This window comes from Akebia trifoliata, chromosome 1 (genome assembly GCF_017979445.1).
Source record: "Akebia trifoliata isolate Shusen 1 chromosome 1, ASM1797944v1, whole genome shotgun sequence".
Classification (NCBI taxonomy): domain Eukaryota; kingdom Viridiplantae; phylum Streptophyta; class Magnoliopsida; order Ranunculales; family Lardizabalaceae; genus Akebia; species Akebia trifoliata.
The window spans coordinates 10,605,609-10,627,021 of NC_141375.1; the positions used below are offsets into that span (position 1 = coordinate 10,605,609).

Below are 21,413 nucleotides of genomic sequence, written 5' to 3' on the forward strand. Positions count from 1 at the left end.
TATACAAACCATTCGTATACGACCACCTTTACATTATAAGTTCACTGGTAAAGATAGAGAGGAATAACCTAGATTCTATTTGTGACTCCACTCTTATACGCATCCCATACCACGTATAAACTTGGTGGTCCCTACCGTACATCCCAGGATAGTACACCACTCCAGATGATATGACGCACTATCCCTTCAGGCATTCACAGACTCTATAACAGCTCAAAAAATAGCTATACATATATATATATATATTATTTTCATTTGAAAACAAAAGAGAAATTAACAATACAACATTGAGAATAGATATCCAGTTTCCTACCATGCAACTGTGGCCACTAGACCTAAAATAAATAACAGAATGGAAAAGTAAACAGCGCATCACGCTAACAGAAAGTAAATAAACATGCAACCAGTAACATTATCCCTGTATATCCGTTCACCAACCTGTACACAACACAACAATGTAAAATGCAGACATTGCCCTTCGGGTGTGACTCTGACATTTTACCGTTTCATACCCTTTTTTCATTTTTTCAATTATTACAGTTTTCAATCTCTCAAGCAAAATATCTACTTTCTGATATTCATCAACTCAATATAAGTTCATTGAATATTAAATCTTTTTTTTCAACTATGAAATTTATTTTTATCATTTAAATTGAAAATTTACAAAACTTATATCAAAATAAGGTCTGAGCGGTGCATAGGACCCAATTGGTGAAAATAACCCGGTGAAATATCCTACCCACGTATAATTTGTTATAAATTACAATTAAATATATCAAATATGCAAGTTCTGGCGTGAATTTGAAAAAATCAATTGAATTCTATATTTTTGGAAACACATTACAAATTTTTAATACAATCCTAAATGTAATTTTCACAATCTACGATACTAATAGAAATTGAGAGTTCCTTACGATCTCTAGGCGAAAAAATTGAAACACATGCATAAAAATCGAGGTGGTTCAAATTTTAAGACGGCTGATTCTCCAATCTAACCTGGTGGTTTCAAAAATCTCGACGCCGTCGTCCTTTCTCCCTTCTACGACGGATGACAGTTTGACCTCGAAACCGATGTAATTTGAGGTCAAAGTTTCGAAATTTCCGTATATACATACGGCTGATTTTTGACCATACGGGATGAAAAATGAGAGAAAATAGAAGAAACTTGGGTGGATTTTGTAGAGAACGAGGCTGCGGACATTTCTCCTTTCTGCATCGACGGTCGAAGATGGACCGTTAGCGACGAATCGAAGTTGGAAAATCAGAAGAAAACCAATTTTTTTTAAAAAAAAACTCGTTGGTTGGTTTTTGGCGACTTTGGAAGATGAATAGTGAAAAAAATTAAAAAAATTATTTATATAAAGTCTTGCGACAAAATCGGTATTTCGCCTATTGTTTCGATCGACGATAACTTGACCGTCCGGACTCCAAAAGTAACGAATGAATACTCTATTTCATCTAATTTTTTGTTCCAGATCTATTGGAATGGTCAATTTCTATAAATTATATCTCTAACAAAAATTTACGTTTTTGCCCGATGGACCCTAAAATTGACAGCATTTTTATTTTTGACGATAATTCGACCTTTTGATATCCAAAAATGATAAATAAATAGTTCAAATTTGTATAATTTTTTATTACGAATCCAATAGTATGATCAAATTTTAAAAATTATTACTCTAGTAAAAAGTCATTCTTTTAGCTTGATTTGACTCGATAATTAAGGATTTGCAACGTTTCTGTTCAGATTCACATTTGAGCATGCTTACAGGTTAAAGTATGCTTTTCAATCATTTTGAATCCAATGGTCATGTCAGATTCCATTAAAAATGATCAGAAACATCCTAAAATTTTACCCCTAAGTCCCATTTTCAAGATTTTATCAAATTTTCATTATTTATTTTCCTCGAGATACGAATAAAAAATTCGGGATTTTACAATATATCTAAAGTCAATAATATTTACAAAAAAATTATTTCCTATTCATTGCATAATTTTACATCATTTTCTTCAAGTGTACAAAAAATAAAGGTATAAGAAATACAGAGAAATTACGTCAAATTACGTGAAGCATAAAAAATATCTAGGCAAAGTTCTAAATCACGGACTCTAGCCACCAAATCAATGATCACTCTATATGCATCAAAAGGATCTCGGCTCACTAGATATGATGCCATGTCGTCAACGCGAGTATTAGAGCTCAACCTCATTCTGAGATCATCAATCTCAACCTGATACCTCTTGGCATCACTACGTCTCAAAGTATCGCTGTTACTCAAAGCGACACTCAAACGATCAATATCACATTGTAGCTTCTGCTTAGATTGTACCCAAATATGCTCAATATGACGATAATCTACTCGAAGCTCCTAAATCTGATCATGGTAGTCATGGATGCAAGAAATACGTAGACCAAGATAGTGACCAGAAACAAGAGAAGGAAAACCAATCATCAAGTCTCTAAGCCAAGATTGGTACCAGAAAAAATTGTGAGAAGCAAAGATAGGAGCATAGAGAATCTCCATATTCTGCTAAAACTTACATAGCCAATATCGTAAATGGGTGTCTAAAGAGTCAAAATTTTCGGTCAAGTTACTAAAGTCCTTAGGGCAATGGACCCCCTGAATGTGACCATATTGACGGAAGACTCGAAATAAAAAATAATGAGTAGACCCCAATAATCCAATCAAAATTAAAAAGCGGCAGTTACTAAAAGATAGGGAAGACTAAACAGAATGTTGGAAAGGGCCTACCTATCTAATCATATTCTCATCAACAGACTGAAGATAAGGATACTAGTTCTCCTTCCTAATCACGAAGAGCGAATACTTTCTCATCGACATCAAGGAAACTAAATCAGTGCTATAAGAGAAAAGACGCTCAAATACTTTAGTAGAGAAGAAATTATCGAAAAGCCAAAGTTGCATCCAAGCAGGGAAGTAATCAAATAATAATTAAAATAAAGTTTTTGAACCAAAATCCCTAAAAATCCAGAAATTTACAAAAAAAACTTTATATATATATATATAATAAGTTTGTTATATTTTCACTTGCAAAAGGGGTGCACACCATAAGGTATTGGATCATTCTCCAATCTCGTTATCACTCGTTCTTGGATGTTTGGTGGGTTCTATGATCATAATATTCTCAAAGCAAAATTATAGTTTTCATATTAAAAATTCGACTTTTCAGGTCTTAAAGTCACATAGAGTTCTAGTTTATGGTTCACCTTCGGATTGTGGCAAATTTTTGCCTAGCCGAATCTAACCTTTGGCTAAGGCAAAAATTTACCAGAATGAACCTGACCCTCGGCCAGTCCAGATTGGGTCGGCCTTGGGCCACCTTCGAACCAAAATACTTCTTTTAGAATACCTCATTTTAATTTTGATTAATATATTAATTTTGCTTACAACTAATTCCTAAGGAGTTCCCCCTTTGCATTTCAGACCTAATCTATCAATTTTGATGAAAATAAATATTCATTGAAGCATATATCTAAAAGGAGAAACAAGTGAAAATTGATGAATTTAGCTCCAATCTCATGGATTGAAGGATATAAATGGAAAATTAAAGAAATTCAGAGATTATTATGTACCTTATAAGGAAATTTAAGGTTTCAAGATGAAGGATTGGATCAACTCAATCACAATTAGTTGCGAATCTTCAAATCAGCACGAATCAAACGTGGCAAACAAAATCAGACCGAGGCAACTCACCATGAGTTGAGTTCACACCGTGGATCAAGCTTGGAAGCAAAAATTAAAAATCTATGGGTCAAAATCCATACTAGCTAAGGAGCAAGGAAGTTTCGATTTTGGAGCAAATGAGCAAATGAATGTGAAGTTTGATTTTAAAAATTTTGAGAAAATGTTCCAGTATGGGGATAACCCACGACAAGGCAAAAAAAATTAGCCTGGCTGCCTCACCCACGGTCCAAGAAAAAGTCAAAAGTCGAAAAAAATTAAAAAAAAAAGGAATTTTCTTGATTAGAAAAGAGATCCTAGAAAGTTGTTTCGAAGCACACAGAAGACAAACGAACAATAGAATCCATAAGTGAGAAAACTCCCGAAGAATCGAGTATTATCTTGCTTACCTAAGACGTGGAGTAGCGGTAATAACTCGAAGTCCTCCAAAGGGAAAGTGTTCAAATCTGAACCTACCTAAGGTCTAACGTAATGGCAAGAACTTGAGGTCCCCTAAAGGGCATGCAATCGAACCCAAACCTACCTAAGGTGTGCCAAAATAGTAAGAACATGAGGATCTCAAAAGGCATGCAATCAAACCTAAACCTACTTAAGGTGTGACATTGCGGTAAGAGCTTGAGGCCCTCCAAAGACATGCATTCCACCAAGGGCACAACATTGTGGTAAGATCTTGAAGTCCTCCAAGGGTCGTGCATTCAAACCTAAACATACCAAAGATGTGATATTGTAGTAAGATTTTGAAGTCCTCCAAGAGGCATGCATTAAAACCCAAACCTACCAAAGGCGCAGTATTGTGGTAAGAACTTGAGGTCCCTAAAAGGGAGTGCGTTCAAACCCAAATCACCTTTTCAAAACAAGATTCAAGTAAAATTCTCTTCACTCTAATTTATTTGTGGGTATACAATTATCGAAAAATATCTAAGTTAAACCCACTCTTGAAAAGTTTCACCAACTCCAAATGCAAAGTTGACTTTTACCAAAATGAACACAGATTGAAATCCTTACTTTCAAAATATTTATTTATCAAATAGTTTTAAGAACCCTATATCATGTCACAAAACTTATTTTTTTCAAGAACTTTGAAAGCCATACATCAAGCCAAGAAGCCTAAAATCATAGGTTTAATCCCTGATAGATTTAGAACTTGGGATGACTAACTATTTTCATAGATTCAATCTGAGTTCACTAAAATCAGATGAAAACAAGTAAGCATACTTAAACTCGATCAGACAAAAAAGAGTTTGATTCTACATCTTTGTGATTCACTGCAACTCTCACAAAGAGGGACAATTGTAGACACCTCATTTTTGCCTAGGCTGAGCCTGAGAACACCAAAAACTTTCTAAGAAAGGACTTGACCCAAGTTAGCTTTCCTAAGGGTTCAAAAACCCTAATGTGGAATAAATCAAGGTTTGAGGATCAATTATCATTCATTTTTGAGTTGGCCAAGGGTGATCTATAACCATACGATTTTTTAAGCCTGGCCAAGGGTAACTTGTGGTCAGGTAGAATTTTTAGCCTGGCCAAGGGTAACCTACGACCATAACATTTTTTAAACTTGGCCAAGGGTCACTTACGACCAAGCATTGATTTTGCTTGGTCTAATGGTGACCCACAGCCAAGCATAAAATTTGCATTGGCCGTGGTTCACCCATGGACAATTTTGTTGGGCAATTTTTTTAATCCATGTGCACTCGAAATTGGTTAGGGTTAATTACCCATTAACCCTCCATTTAAAACTGATCTTCCTCAAAAAATCCTACTATTTTATTTTATTTTTTACTTTAATTACCCAAATAAATTTCTCATTTTTATTTTTAGTAATTCACCAATTCCCCTAATAAAGACCTTAGTCTAGTTTGATCCCTACTGGGGCCAATTACCCCATTAATCTTGGTTTGTTGAGACTTGTCAAAGGTTAATCTCCCTTCTACCCTTTTCTATTCTTTTTACAATTCAAAGAGCTTCTATGACATTCAATATAATATGACCAATTTTCAAAGCTTATGATTACTTTGTCTGCCTAAGAGAAATTTCTAGAATTTGTGCCTAATGACCAACCAATCCCTAATTTGTTAGAGATTCTTTCAAGGAAACTGATCCAAGAGGCCAAAAAGTTATCACTTAATTACACGTCGTTTGGGTTGTTTCCTTCATAATTGACTCAAGGTCAAGGTCTTAGGACTATTCTAACCTTCATCAAATTTTTTTTGGAACTTTTGAATGTTTACCATAATACCCATTGATGGTTAAGATTATTGAGACCCAACTATAGGATAAAGACCATCAATGACAAGGTTAGAAGATGGAAATGATATTCTTTGTGGAGGTTTTACTGAAAATTTTGAGAATCCAATGATTTAAGACAAGTTTATCCCAAAGGTTTCCCAAAATCCTATAAATAGGACTCCTGTCTAAGGCAAAAAAGAGAAAGAGCTCAAGAAGCTAAAATACTGTTCAAGTCTCTCTTCAAAACTCTCTAACTTATCAAAATCCATTTTCAAATTTCCAAGAAGCTCTAACCAAGAAGAATAAGAAAACCAAGGTGGGGTTGAATCCTCCATTCTCCCCTTATAAACCTTACTTTTCTACCTATCCCCTTCTTTTCATTTAAGCAAGTTTATTTCATGTTTCTTTGCTTGTAATAATGTAGATTTTACTTGCTTTGGTGAGACAATGAGGTAAAGTGTAAAACCTCCTAAATGTAATCTTCTCCTGTAAGCTCTCAATAAGCTCCATGAGCATTATAATAGGTACTTCTACTTTCTAGCAATCCTTATATTATTAGAGTAATTGTTCTTACTTTTCTTGTAATTTAAATTCTTAAAATAAATATTTTTCTACTTTATTTTATAATGGCTTAAGAGCTAGAGAGTAATCCCTTCTTGGAGGTAATCTTCTCTTTCTAAGTCCATTACACTCATATACAACAAGCACACACATCACATCTTTTCTCTAAAATAGCTATAGGTTAAATGTGGGGATCTTCTTAGATCAACATCTAACCTCTTAAGCTAATAAAAATAGTCCCAAAGAGAACAAACCCCATGCATCAAGTCCCTAATCTTTCCATGGTGGTATCCAACTCTTGGACATCTCCTAAAGACTAAACTAATAGAAAGATACTCCTAAGTGAGCACATAATCTTCCAAAAAAGCTTGGATTCAAGATGGTGAAATCCATATGGATTTTCATCAAAATTCTAGCCCATAAAAAATTCTAGCAAGTATATTTTCTTTTTTTTTTTGGCTTGCGCATCGGTCAAAATCCATAATTTTCTAAAGCTAGATTATAGTGAATCGATGTTTTAACTTTCTTCATAATTTCCTTTGTTTCAAAATTAAGTTAATATTTCAAAATCACATATGGTCATATATTGGTAACCATCTTAGGATGGGTGGGATAAGGTGCCTAACACTTTCCTTATCCCTCAACTGAACTTCCTTATCATAGATATCTAGGTAGATCATCTCTTCATCTTTTGGATATGTGAGTCACTAAAAGTCAAAAAATAGAATTTCACAAAATAATTTTTATAGTATCAATTCGCACTGTAATTGAATGGTGGCGACTCCTAAACCCGTGTAGATGAGCTCAAAATCTCTCAAAAGGTTTCGAAGCTTGCGTATCTACAATGGTCATGTTTTTCCTGTCTGAAAATCAAACCCAATTATAGATGTCCAGAGCCTTATGAAGAAGAATTGATCAAAAAAAGCAAAAAGTCAGAGACATCATGTTGATGTCTGAAATTACTTTAAGGAATACTGTATCGCTCAGAAGGGGTGCAACATAAAAATCTCTATTTGGATGTTGTGTCAAAATTGCTACATAGATACTACACCAACAAATCTCTATTTCAAGAAAAATCGTTATGCTACTATATCATAAAACATTTCTTCTCTTTCGATTCAGTTAAATAATTCCATACGTGCTTTTTGAAATGTGATGTAATTTTCTAACGCACGTATCCTTATAATGTAATTCTTCCACGTGTTCTTTGCGTAAATGTCTATTTTCAGACAGTGTGTAATAAGTACGTCTTTACTTTTTAGGAAAGATTTAATCTGTAAAATTTCTCCCCTTATGATTTTTATAAATAGGGAGAATAGATTATTCTTTTAAAAGAGATGGAATAATTGTTAGATTTTTTTTTTAACTTTTGGAAAGTTTAGAGAGAGAGAGAGAGAGGAAAATAATTATTTTTTCTCATTTACAGTGAAGATTTATTGTAATTTGAATCGGAATCAATCAATAAAAGAACTAAGCAAGAAGATTTAATCAAATTTTTAGAAATTCTTTTGATTCTAGACAAAGGTGAGATCAAATTTGTATTATAGCTTTCATCATTTTCATCTTTATGATAATTTTTTGGTTTTTCATCAATGATTCATGATTTTCACTGTTAAAATCCGAATTTATTCGTGAGTTCCATTATATTTAATCGTAAAAATGGATTTTGACTGTCAAAATCATATTTTAATCGATAAACCTAATTCTTCTCTCCATCAATTTCCAAAATTCAAAATATGATAAATAATCTTATTTTGTGAAAATCCAAAGAAATTCTGAGAACGGAGCTAACGCACCTTGCCGTATTGCGATAGTGAATTCCCGATCCTCTTCCTTGTTATGGGGACGAAATCAACCAAGAACTCATCACTATTCTCCTAATGTATCCAAATCTCAATCTATGAATCATCTACTAGATTATTTGAATTGAACCATAAGGAGGGAGAAACAACATTTTTTTTACAAAGATAGGTTAAGTGGTGAATTTGCTACTTTTTTCATTTAAAAGTGGTGAGTTTGTTCTTTTATGTTTAGAAGCAATGAAAACAAACAGTGATAATATTAAGAAGTTTATAATTTTTAATCCAAGCATCCATTTAACTATTATCATTTATATTTTAGGGGTATCTCACGAATGTATATCCAATTGGAACAATGAAGGTGTTCTAATATCTTTATCTTTCATTTCGAGGTTATTTTAGTAGTACTTTTAGGCACAATTTTGTAGCTATCCAATTTAGTTTCAAATCTTAAAAAACTAGTGAATTCGTCGCTAGGACTGTAACCTAGGTGGATTGGAGGGTAAACCCAAGCTCAACCCAAGTAGCAGAACCCTGAACCTGAGCTCAACCCAACCCAACCCAACCCAACCATTTGGTCTAAGCTCACCAACCCAAGCTTGATCTTCTAAAACCAGGTTAGGTAATTTTGGGAGGTTTGATAATGTTTGGCTCGTTGAATAACCTTAATTTCATTTTGATTAGCAAATAAGTTTTATATTTAAAAATATAGAATATAAAAAAATAAAACTACTAGTAAATAAAATTGTATACAACCTTCACATCCATCACGGAGAGAATATTTAGAGAAACCATAAATCCCAAAATTCACATTAATATTTACTAATTGTCCACAAGTCCTAATAAAAAGACGGAATACAAAATCTACAATTAATATAAAAATATTTATATAATAGTAGTATATAACATTGGGTCAGGGTTGAGTCAGATTAGTCGTACTTTCAACCCGAGTTCAACTTGAATAAAAATCGGATTGAAATATTCTAACCCAAGCTCAACTCATTTTCTACCTAACTCGGCCCAAGCTCGTCCATCAATCAGGTTGAGTTCAGGCCAGCCTACCGAAGTTGCACCCCTATTCGTCGCGTAACCATTTTTTGTAGTTATTTTTGAAACTAGATAAATACCGATTTAAATTTTTTAATGACCAATTATTTAATTTTTACAAAGGTCATATACATTTTCATAGAACTTTGATCACCGCCATCAAGATCACCTCAAATCTTCATTCAGAGGAGCCATGACCACAACTACAAGTTTTTGTAATTTTAACTTCAGGACTAATCAGCAAATATATTCATATCCTCTCCAATGTCCGGTCTTGATATGTTTACAATATAAGATTCCAAGACTAGTGTATAAACCTTCCCTTACTAAACTCAGCAACAAAAGTAATGGATCAATGGCCTCTCATAAATGTTCAATGTAAGAAGACTTGATATAATAGGTACATCTCTTATACTTCCTAGTACTCCACCATCTCCCCTCATCTTATAACTCTTGGAGTTTTTGAACCTTTAAGGTCGAGCAATGCTAACAGAAGCTTTGATACGTTGAGATAACAACTTGATTGTAGACTCCACCAACATTCCATAAACCACTAAAATTAGAATTGGACCAGTTTTGTCATGCCTTGATTCTCAGGATTCCTGACTAAAAAAATAAAATATAAAATAAAATTATTCTATAGCTCCATCAACTGGTCTTCCATGTCAACCGATGCTCATATATCTGGAAAATTTTTAAAACATCATGAGCAGAAAGCCCCATAGGATTTTTATTCATCTCATAGAAAATTAACAATAAAATAATGTAAACATGTTAGGCAAAATTTGTAATTAATCAACCATAATACTACCACATGTATACATTTCATCACTTTAACAACAACGATTATAATAATGTTAAGCCAGAATTTCACACCGGCTCAGCTAGACTAGGCCATCATCTCGGATTTTCACACCAGCTCAGACAAACTTTTCAAATCTCAAAACACACGATCTTCCTCGAGGGGTTTAGGGACTATCCATCTAAGGACATGTCAGTCCTGGTTTCACTCCAAACCAAATTAATCATCATTAATTACATGATTCCTTTTACCGATCACTACGTCATATTGCGCCAAAAACGACTGTCCAGGACAGTCGTTTTGCAAAAAAACGACTGCCGCTACAGTCGCAAATGGGGTCGTTTTGAAAGGAGTGGTTTTTTAATTGCGACTGTCCAAAACAGTCGGAAAAAACGACTGTCTTAGACAGTCGGAAAAAAACGACTGTCTTTGGCAGTCGGGAAAAACGACACTTAACAGTCGGGAAATACGACACTTAACAGTCGGGAAAAACGACTGTTTTTTACAGTCGGAAAAAACGACTGTTTTTGACAGTCGGGAAAAACGACAGTCGTTTATTTACAAATTCATCTCACTGACTATTGTTTTTTTTTTTTTTTATAAATTAAAAAAATAAAATAAAATCAATATCTAAAAAGTGCAAATTGAAGACCAATGTAATAATATTTTTATTAAAAAGAATGCGTGAGATCCAATTGAAGACCCAACAATGTCACAACAAATTAATGGCACATTGAATTTCTCTACTGTTGTTGTTATAGTTTGAACTCTCTTTGCTGATCTGACAATTCTCTGGCTGCTCTTTCATAACTGTATTTTGATGACCCAGCAATCCTCCTCCAAGATACACATCTTACTGCAAGAAGGCCTCCAGTGCTTGGAAAGCTCTCGGTAAGTGGAAGTTCTTCACTAGATGGAAGCAATCCTTTCTTCTCAACCCACTGGCGAGCAGCACCAACAAGATTGCCATTACTTCCTCTTGGCCCCTCCTTTGTGCCAATATCTGCTTTGTTACCAATAACAATATATGGCACAGGAAGGCCACCAGGGCCACCAGATCCCAGAGGAGCTGAGAATGTTCCAGTTGCTGCAACTTCTGATGCCCATCTTTGCAAGCTTGTTTTTGTCCTCCTTTGGGATAGATTGTAAACAAATATAACACCTGAGCAAGAATTCCAAGCAAAAGGAAATCATTTTTTTTTACTAATTTCCCTGCAGAAACAAGTATCAATGCCCCTAATTAAATCATTTACAAAAAATATATTTGATTATCATGAGAGTCTAAGTCATTACGGTGCCTGTGCGTACAAATGCTATAATGCAGGATTTACATTTTCTGCAAGTGAAAATGGCATAAATGTTTTATTCCCTTGACTTATGCACAAGAGTGTATTCCATCTGTCAATTATTTTTAGAGATTATATTGCCACACCAACTTTTGCTAACACCATTCCAATTCATATGTAAATCACCAAAGGTATAGCACACATCTTGGGGTGGTGTTAGCAAAAGTTGGTATAGCAATAGAAGCTCTCTTATTTTTCATGTCAGATATGCATCTGTGTCAATACATCCCAACATATGTCCTGATATGTAAGGCAGTGTCAACATCATTAGTTTGAAGCATAGCTACAAAAAGAAAAGACATCCTTCTATAAAAAGGCTAGTTAGTTCCACTCCACTTTCCACATTCAATGAAGTAGTTAAACACGAATCTAGTTGTTTAATTTACTGTAATGGCATGAAAAAGGGAAGCTTGCATAGACATACTTGGCCACTGACAAAAGGCACTAGAACTAAGTTCAAATACTAAAAATGGCTACAACGGCATTTTTTGCGATATGTATAGCAAAATTGGGTATATGCTTGAAATTTAAAAAATGTGATAACCACTAGAAATGTAATGTTTATGCATTTGTGGGAAGATTATTTTTGTGATGGAATACTTTAATTCAGTATTCTATCCAACACCAAGCAATATTAACATGTATATTTTTAAAGTCTTCACGGCCAGGGGGCAACATAACGGATATATGTCGCGAATCTGTCTATACATCCATTTCGAGCAAAGGCATGAATTTGTTTTGCGTGATTTTTTTTCTCTATATATGCTGTTATTGTGTTGAAAGAAAATCTCTGATTAAAACAAAATTACTTTCCAAAAATATAATTTACTATGCTTAAACTCAGTTTTCTAACGACAGCAACTAATATTAACATGACGTGTCCTTAGGGCACACGTTAAAGTGCAATAAATACACTTTGGAAATTTTTGATAAAAAATAAATAAAATTTAAGGGCATTTTCAGTACAAAATCCAATATTCAATGTTGGAAGATGATGAACCTTACGTTGGAAGATGATGAACCTTATCTCCTCTTTTTCGGACACTAGTAAAAAATATAGGCAGCAAAGTTAATGGACCTGGCGGTTCCTGATGGCCACTCCTTCAGGCTTGATTCTACCGAAGTTATTGAACTCCCGCTCAATTTCAGAATCTGTAACGGTAGACGGTAAATTTCTCACATAGACAGATCTGCCTTCACCTGAAAAGATTCAAGAATACAGGGTCAAGATTCCACACAATTCTCCTCAGTATTCAATATAAAAATCAACAAAGCTAAATCCATGACAACCAAGCATTAACTTTATAAATCCACACCACTGCAAATTTGATGTCAGATATATCGTACAACCTTTTCGGGGTAGCTTAGAGGATGCTCAAAATCCCAAAGTCAATTTATATTTCCTAAATGTGAAAAAGACCACAGACTGTCTTCTTATAATCATGTCGAGATTCACGACTTGTAAATATCTTGGCCCTGATTGAAGAAAGTAATATACGATCAGAAATGTTTGAAGAGCACTGGGAACAAGAAACAACATTTATAATTTTAAATGTAAAACAAATAATTTTACCTCCTCCTTGGGACCATCCTTTTCCCTCCTCCTTTATCCGGGCTTGGGACCGGCAATGTAAAACATATAATTTTACATTGGCGGAGTTAAAAAGGGGTTAATTAACAACAACAAAAATAGTTATAAAAGAAATCGTAAAACATACGTAAGTAAAAAGTCTATGTAGTGAAATTAAATGTACCAAAAACTAAATGTACCAAAAATTAAAGTCTAACTCTCGACCTGACATTAGATCTCTTTCTGCATCTGCATTTGTATCAACACAACATTTAAGTATATCTTTTTAATAAGGAATAATGTAACTGCATATACGAAATTAAATTACCTTTTTTCCATTTCTTCATCAATAAAATTGTGTCCTGAATTTGGGCCATTCAGTGACATCTCCGATTGTCAAATCTTCAAAAGTTCCTTCCCCACTTTGTAATTCCACACTCCCAACAAGGATATCATCAATAATGACATTGTAACAATCTGGATCAGTAGTAGACACACATGTCACTCTCCCTATGGCAATAGGATCACACGGCTTTCGTATACGGAGCAGCTTACAACGGCCTCTAGCTGTTTGCGCAGTTGATCGATCTGATTGTGCATCCTGTTGTGTTGTATCGTATCTTGCCTATAAAATTGCAAAACAATAGATGCAATATAAATATTTTATAAATTCAAACATTTAATATGAATGAAATCTACTATTTAATTAAATTAAAATTTATACTTTAGAAGAACTTCCAATATTAAAGGAAGGTTGCATCAATGTTCCAGTTTGGGCATAAAAAAGCAATTTCTCTTCTAATAACTTGCGTGCTCTAGACTCCTCTTGTAATCGTTCTGTCAACTCTTCAAACTTAGCATTAAACTTAGCCTCCAAGTTAGCCTCGAATGTTTGATGTGATGCTTGTTGATCTTTTAAGGCTTTTTTTAATGGAGTCGTATAATGCATGGAGGTTTTGGAAACACCGAGACCCATGCCTCGCACAAGACCTCGAGTATCACGACCATAAATCTATTCAAAAAACAATAATAATAAATAAGTAATGTTAATACTTTTAAGAGACATTATATAGACTAATTAAAAGTTTAAATAATGCACATACTGTTGCAACTGGATCATGGTCCAAATCCCTATGTACACTAGAGGGATCAGTATCAATCATCCTGTCAATCGCTTCCTACAAAGGATTGAATCCATCTGTTGCAAGTCCTAATCGAACATTACGTGCTTCAGCAGCAAATGTGTCCCACTTACGATTTACTTGTTGCCAACAGGAAGAATCTCTTGGATGACGCATACTTAATTCATTCGGTACTGAACCCACATCTTCATGCCATGTCATATTCTCTGCAATCCACGGTATATTGTACATTCTTTGTAGTCTTGGTGTTAATGGAAAATATCTTAATTTTTTCCACGGTAAACGTGAGCTTCTCGATTTCAAATCGTTTATCGGTTTCCATCTACTTTCACCACACGTAGGACAACTATCCTTATTTTCATGTTCTCTCCAGTATAGTATGCAATCGTTACGACATGCATGGATAATCTCGCACTTCATACGCAAAGATTTGACCATCTTCTTAGCAGTGAAAGTATTATCTGGCAAAGTATTCTCATCGGGTAAAATCTTTTTAATTAATTGTAACAACTCTGAGAAACTCTTATTAGACCATTGATGTCTAGCCTTCATGCTCAACAAATCAACTGTCACGGATAATTTTGTATTCTCAATTCGACAAGACGGATATAAAGGTTGCATCGAATCCTCTATCAATTTCTTGTATTGAATATCCTCTGGTAAATCATCATGAACTTGAACATCTTCTTCGTCATTAACTTGAACATCTTCTTCGTCATTAACTTCAACCATTCTTGGGAATACATCTTCATTACGATTACTAGTAGACGGACCAATATCGTTATTGACATCACTTATGGGAATTTCTCCGTGATAGATCCATGTCGTGTAGGAAGTATCTATACCATCACATATTAAATGTGTATGAATATCCTTAAGTGTTTTCTTTCCTCCTAAAAGATTACGACATTTAACACAAGGACAACAATACCAATCATCACTCCCCAATTTATGGGTATTATCTCTTATGAATCTAAAAAACGAATTAACTCCTTCTAAGTATTCAACAGATAGTCTTGGTGCCGTCATCCATTCTTTACTTGGGGGCGTAGACGAGGAAGACATTTTCTACGAATGGAAATAAAAATAAATTTATTATTGTGAAAAAATGAATAAAAAACTAAAATAAAGGTAAAATAAAGTAAAATAAACGTCAACAATTAAAAATATCAAATACTATTCTAAAGAAAACAACCCACATAAAGTGAGTTATTCTATGATAATATATTACCCAAACTTAATGAAATGGAAGTTGATATCCATCTCCTGTTGATTACCTAGAGCTGTGGAATAGGATGAACATAAAGTTGATATCCATCTCCTGTTGACAATGATTCTGATCTTGTCAAACTGATGCAATCTTTCATCCTTTATTCATACATGACAGAAATGAAGGTAGGATGACAAGGACCGCGGATAATGCCTAGAGCTCATTGACTCTGAAACTTTGAATGTTTTCGGAATGTATTGGGTTGTATTGGATGTATCGGTTGATAACATATCAGTTTTTTAATTAATCGAAACGTTCAATCGATATGATATTTTGACTACATTTCAAATTTACCTGGTTAAAGCGATTGTGACTTGTGAAGAAAGTGAATATGGGCTTTATGAAAAGACCAATATAAAGTGTGTTTGAAGAATAAAAGAAGAGTTAAAAAGGATTTGATTTGTTTATGTTTGTAAGTGGGATTTAGAGTCGTTTATGCAAGACTTAGAAGAAGTTTTGGCTTTTTAAGACACAATAGAAAGTCACATGTGACAGTATATTTAGCTTATATGGGTCCATCAGATAGGGTATCCAAACACATAATAAAAACACATGGTTTAGAGAGAACCAAGACATTATGGTCTCACAAAGGGCTGACACCATAATATATGGGAGTGATTGTTTGTGGTTGTCATTTATGTGTTGTTAAAATGAACATCTTTTGTTGAGATCAAACACAAGTCTACTTTTAAGTAAGTAAAAAATAAAAATAAAAAATCAGCACTGTTTTGGGTTAGTTTGACAAACTAACTAAAAAACTCATTAACATGGCACATGCAAGAACAGTCGATTTTTTCCCCTCAGCATACACAACTGCACATGTTTATTTTGAGTTAGTTTGTCAGGTTGAATTAGAAAAAATCAGCACTCTTTTAGGTTTATTCATATTTTTATTTTATTATATAGTATTATCCTTGAGTTCAGTCTTATATAGCATGTAGCAGATTAATGAAAAGTGATTAGTATGCCTATTTCTTTTCTTGCTAAGAGAGATTAGTGTTCAATAAGTAATAAGTGATCAAGGGAGATTTTAAACCTAAATCATGGTATATATCAAGTGCAATGATTTCTTAATGTATCCCGAGGCAAATGATCTAGTTTCCTATAATGGATATGTTTGTTTTGCTAAAAATTTCGACTAACAATAAATGAATTGAGATGATAAATTTAGTTAAAGAGTTAGGATCCCTATCTATGTAATTGATATCAGTATCACTTTTATGTAATAGTGTGATATCAGTCTAATTTTCGGGATGTGCCCTATCTATGAAGTAGACTTTGGATTGAACATTCAATGGACCACATATACAGCAATTAAAAGAGGTATAAACTACTGCACACAAATACAGCAATTAACCCTCCAACACCACACAAACACACACACACACACACACAAATACAGCAATTAAAAGAGGTATAAACTACTGCACATAATCATATATACAAATAAAAAACAAATGTGAAAATGTAATGACAAGTAGGAAATCACCAGTATGCCTCGTGGCTATAGGAAAGTGAACAAGGTATAAATCCAGATAGTCTAACAGAAATGCTTTACACTAGCCTTGGTGGTAATCAAAAGGTCCTCTCTTTTCACAAGGCCAGACTAAAATCCTTTAGCAAGTGCTTCTCCAACTTCTACTTCGTTCTGGTAATCAGCTGTAAGTAGCAATAGTTTATCAGACTTGTTACTTCGTGCAGAATACTCAAAATGTAAATGGAAGAAAGAAAATTATAAAACTATTGGATCAATGAATGAATCCCAATCAAAATTATAAAACTTTCATCGCTTATCTATTTGAAATTGACATTGAGCCAATCCCTCGAAGTTTCACTATTCATTCTCCTGCCCTTATCTATTTGAAATTGACATTGAGCCAACCCCTCGGGATTTCACTATTCATTTCTCTTGCGGTGTGGTAAGTTTTTCAATTTAGTAACTCAAACATATGGTAGAAACAAAGGATAATTTACTTTTTTTCAATTTAAAAGGAAAATTGCCATATTTTATTATCATCTTCAAATTAGTGCATTATAACTCAAAGAAGATCTATAGGTTTACATCTGAATTTATACAAAATATGTATAGGTTAATAAAGAGAAATAGAAGGAAGTTGTCGCATTGAATTAGAGTTGGACAGCTAGATCGATGATTCATTTTCATAAAACTGATGTATACATGCTAAAAAAATAAACTTAAAGAAATAATTTATACAAAAAAATAAGAACTAATGCTTTATGAAGTAATATGTTCGGCAACTTAAAAAAACAAAAAAACAGAATAAATCAACTTTAGCAAAGATTAATTAAAATGTTGAGATGGATTAACTTACACAATATGATGCACAAAATCATAAATATGAACATTTAAGAGGGATCTAAGAGTAGTTCTAATGAACATTAAATTTCTTTGGACCTGCCAACTAAGTTTTCAATTCTTCTCACTTATTTGTGAACATTACACCTAAATTTGGAGCCCCTATTGTACATAAGAACTAGAGATTAAGAAAATATTGTCCATAAACTCAGAGTTGGATGGTTGAAATGGAGGTCCACATCTAGAATCCTATGAGACAGACCCATAATTGAGGTTTGTTAGGACTTATGGAAGAAGATAAACAGGAGAACTTTTGAATGGAAGGACCATTCTATGCTGAAAGTCATTATAAGTGTTTTGGATGTTGTGTTGTATTGGTGTAAAATAGACATAAAGAATGGTCAAACTCCTGCAGGGACACCACCACCCTCATTACCTCCTCCATGTTATGCCCTGCACTCTCTGGGTAGATGAAGTTCAGCTTAACCTGAACACCAACCCCCTCCAATACAAAAACAAATTCCCAAAGTAAATAGGCTTATTTTCTTGGAACATAGAAAAATAAAAATAAAAATTGGTATTACCCATCATAGGAAATAAAAGGTTTTGAGCTCGATTTTATATAAATACTTTATGGTGGCAATAGAAGTCTATTGTACAGAAACAAAAGAAAAGAAAAGAAAAAAAAACATAGAAACAAACACATAGAACCCAAGGATTTATGTGGTTTGGTAAATGGTAATTACCTACAAGAATAGCTTACAATCTACTATCAACAATGATAAGTTGTAAGATCTGAAATCTCTCAGCTACCAAAAAAAACTGACAGAGCAATCAAAATGATAATTGTGTTTGGTAACACTTCTAAAGTCTGGAAACTAAATATCTGACTTCAGAAGTTTTATCCAGCAACACACAGTAAAACTCTCACCCTCTTTCTTGATTTAGCCTCTTGAAGTCCAACTTAGGAATATTAGGTACCTCACAATAACATCGTTAATGAAGAAAATGAATAAAACCATTCTATAAAGAATGATTTGATTCAGCACTGCAACACTCACATGTCCTCTCTGATCAATATTTGGCACACCAACACACAAACACCACAAATTGATCTAAAATAAAGTTTCCATTCCCAAACAGAACTCAAATTGATGAATATGAAAGATAATCAGATCTAAAATTGAGCTTAAAGAAGGGTAAGAAAGGCAAGAACTCATGTTCAAAACTGAAATTAAAGAGATATAACAGCTAGATCATGATATAAAACTCCATAACCAAACCCTAAAACATGCTTTAACATTGAAGAAAACATTTGAAACCCTAAATTAATTAAGGAAAATCAGAGATTCAATAAAAAACTTTGACATACCTGAAGATTCGATCACAAGCCAAGCAAATGGAGGGAGATCGAAGAAATCACTAAAACCTTCGATCAAACTCCGATCGATTCTGCCCTAAATCACTAAAACCTTCGATCAAAATCACAGATTCTGTAGTGAGAGATCGAGCGCAGGTCTTTCGATCAAACTCCGATCGATTTACCTTCTAGATCGGAACTTAGAAGAAGATGACTTCAAACTTATTGAAATCGGTATAGCGTCGAGTAAGAAAGAGATAGATTCGAGAGAGAGAGAGAGAGAGAGAGAGAGAGAGAGAGAGAGAGAGAGAGAGAGACAGAGTCACAGACAGATTCGAGAGAGATTGAGAAGAACGACGGATTCGACAGAGAGCGAGAGTGAGAGTGAGAGTGAGATAAGAGCAGAGAGAGAGAGAACCGAGCGTGAGAGAAATCTGAAATTAAAAAAAAAAACAAAAAATGTTTGTTAGAGTGGCTATTGGCACCCCAAATTTTACTTATTTCGTTGAACGACGCTTAAACGACGGTTAACATCTGTCGCAATTAACGACTGCCTTTAGCAGTCGTTTTTAGCGCAAATGGGGCGTCGCCAAATCCGCAATATGACGTAGTGGATCAAACATCCTTTTTATTATCATAGTGTCATCAATCTTTCCAAAAAAAATATATATAATTAATTATTTAAGATTTTTTATACAATTCAATGAAGTAAGATTAGAATTCTCTAACATCATGATCAAAATATTGATTAAAATATCATACAAATGAATTTCAGGACCTCTATGCATGGATCTCTACTACATATTTACATACATACTTTCATCATTTTAATGAGAATCCTTCAGTTGGTCTTTTTCCTTAGACATTGATGATTTACTATCAACCTATAACAATGAACTTGACTTCTTAAAAAAAAATAGAGTATATTAGTAGAGATGAGGAGAATGTAAGGAATTTTTGAATGAATTCTCAGCCCCACCCAGTAACCACGTTTGGACTTGGGGAAGTCTCAAAATATCCAAAGGTTGTAATGGTAGACCCATTATGCATCACGTTTTTATTTGTTTGGTGGTTCCAACCACTTCCACTTTCTTTCTTTCATTTTAGCATCCCAAAAAATAATCAAAACTCCTCGCCACAAGTGGCACAATCTCCTCCAAGTTCTACCGCTAAGAAACCATTCCCACTACTTTGACATTATGTTTGAAACATGGCTCTTTCTTGCACCTCCAACAAAGATCTAAACCTAACATCTCATGATGACACATGGCCAAACTTTTAAATTTTAAATATAAAAACTATAAACAACCAATTAAGAGAAATAAAAGGGATGAAGGTGCTCTGATCATGAGAGGCATTCTCTCATATGGGTAGGACGTCCCACCCATTCTCTAGCCCCCTACTCACTTGAGAAAAAGACAAAAATGCCGCCCTTATATCATATCCCTTATTCAATAATTTCATTAAAATCCCATGTCTAAGTTTGGTAAAATGTAGAATATAATATCCCTCATTTACTTTGACTCACTATTGGGCCCTCCACATTGAATGTTGGTCCTAGACCTAGTCCAATAATAATAATAATAAAAATAAACTAATGAATAAAGAAAAAATCTTCTTTTTTTTTCCTTCTTTTAATCCGAATGTATGAGCCTTTTCTATCTATTAATGATTTTCAAATAAATCAATAATAATGCTATTTCCAAAATTTCAATGTATTATAAGTTTTGACCTTTATTCAATTAGCCAACGTATATTAAGTTAGGATCATTGTTGGAAAGTTAATCCACCCCTAGGTAGGGTTGTACATTCAGGTACCCAGAACCAAACCTGTTTCCATTTTTATCGGCTATGGGTTGGGTCTAGATGGAATCATAACTGAACCTACTATTTTCGAGTATTAGTAGGTAGCAAAAGGGTATACCCATACCCTACCCAAACCTGATTTTTCACGTACGAATTCAAACATATATTAGATGTAAAATATTAAAATATAATAATTTATATAAATAGGTTAGTTTACTTTAAAGTTTAAATCTAACAAACTGATTTATATATAATTTTTTTAATTATATAAATACTTTAGTTTTTAAACTAAAATTCAAATTTATAAATATGTAAATCTTACAGTATAAAAATTTATAAAAATTGTAGACACCCAAATTTGACCGGGCCCTCAATGCAAAATGTTCCAAAAATCGAAAAAAAATTGGAATGCGCTCCTAAGCCCAAACCTACAAAAATCCAATTAATTCTGTAATTATTT

General features: G+C 33.7%; 2 protein-coding genes across 4 annotated transcripts; both read right to left on the minus strand.

Annotated features, from left to right (window-relative positions):
• Positions 1–12,527: 12,527 nt before the first annotated feature.
• Positions 12,528–14,249, minus strand: LOC147410679 (uncharacterized). Of its 3 annotated transcripts, none has more exons than XR_015177378.1 (5): positions 14,162–14,249; positions 13,783–14,070; positions 13,387–13,683; positions 13,259–13,307; positions 12,528–12,688 (listed from the first exon to the last, which is right to left on the minus strand). XR_015177378.1 is itself a non-coding variant. In XM_086438433.1 (5 exons), exons 1-3 carry the CDS (start codon positions 14,219–14,221, stop codon positions 13,405–13,407), a joined length of 627 nt encoding a protein of 208 aa, XP_086294559.1. In that variant the 5' UTR covers positions 14,222–14,249; the 3' UTR covers positions 12,528–12,688; positions 13,277–13,307; positions 13,387–13,404. The 3 variants fall into 3 exon arrangements, 1 of the variants encoding a protein (XP_086294559.1); XM_086438433.1 differs by having other exon boundaries at positions 13,277–13,307; XR_015177382.1 differs by lacking the exons at positions 13,259–13,307; positions 13,387–13,683; positions 13,783–14,070; positions 14,162–14,249 and adding exons at positions 12,839–12,964; positions 13,062–13,183.
• On the minus strand, positions 14,237–19,754 carry LOC147410680 (uncharacterized). The gene is made up of 3 exons (XM_086418983.1): positions 19,160–19,754; positions 16,960–17,129; positions 14,237–15,268 (listed from the first exon to the last, which is right to left on the minus strand). The coding sequence occupies exon 3, from the start codon at positions 15,263–15,265 to the stop codon at positions 14,237–14,239; it is 1,029 nt and encodes a 342-aa protein (XP_086275109.1). The 5' UTR covers positions 15,266–15,268; positions 16,960–17,129; positions 19,160–19,754.
• Between the last annotated feature and the right edge of the window lie 1,659 nt (positions 19,755–21,413).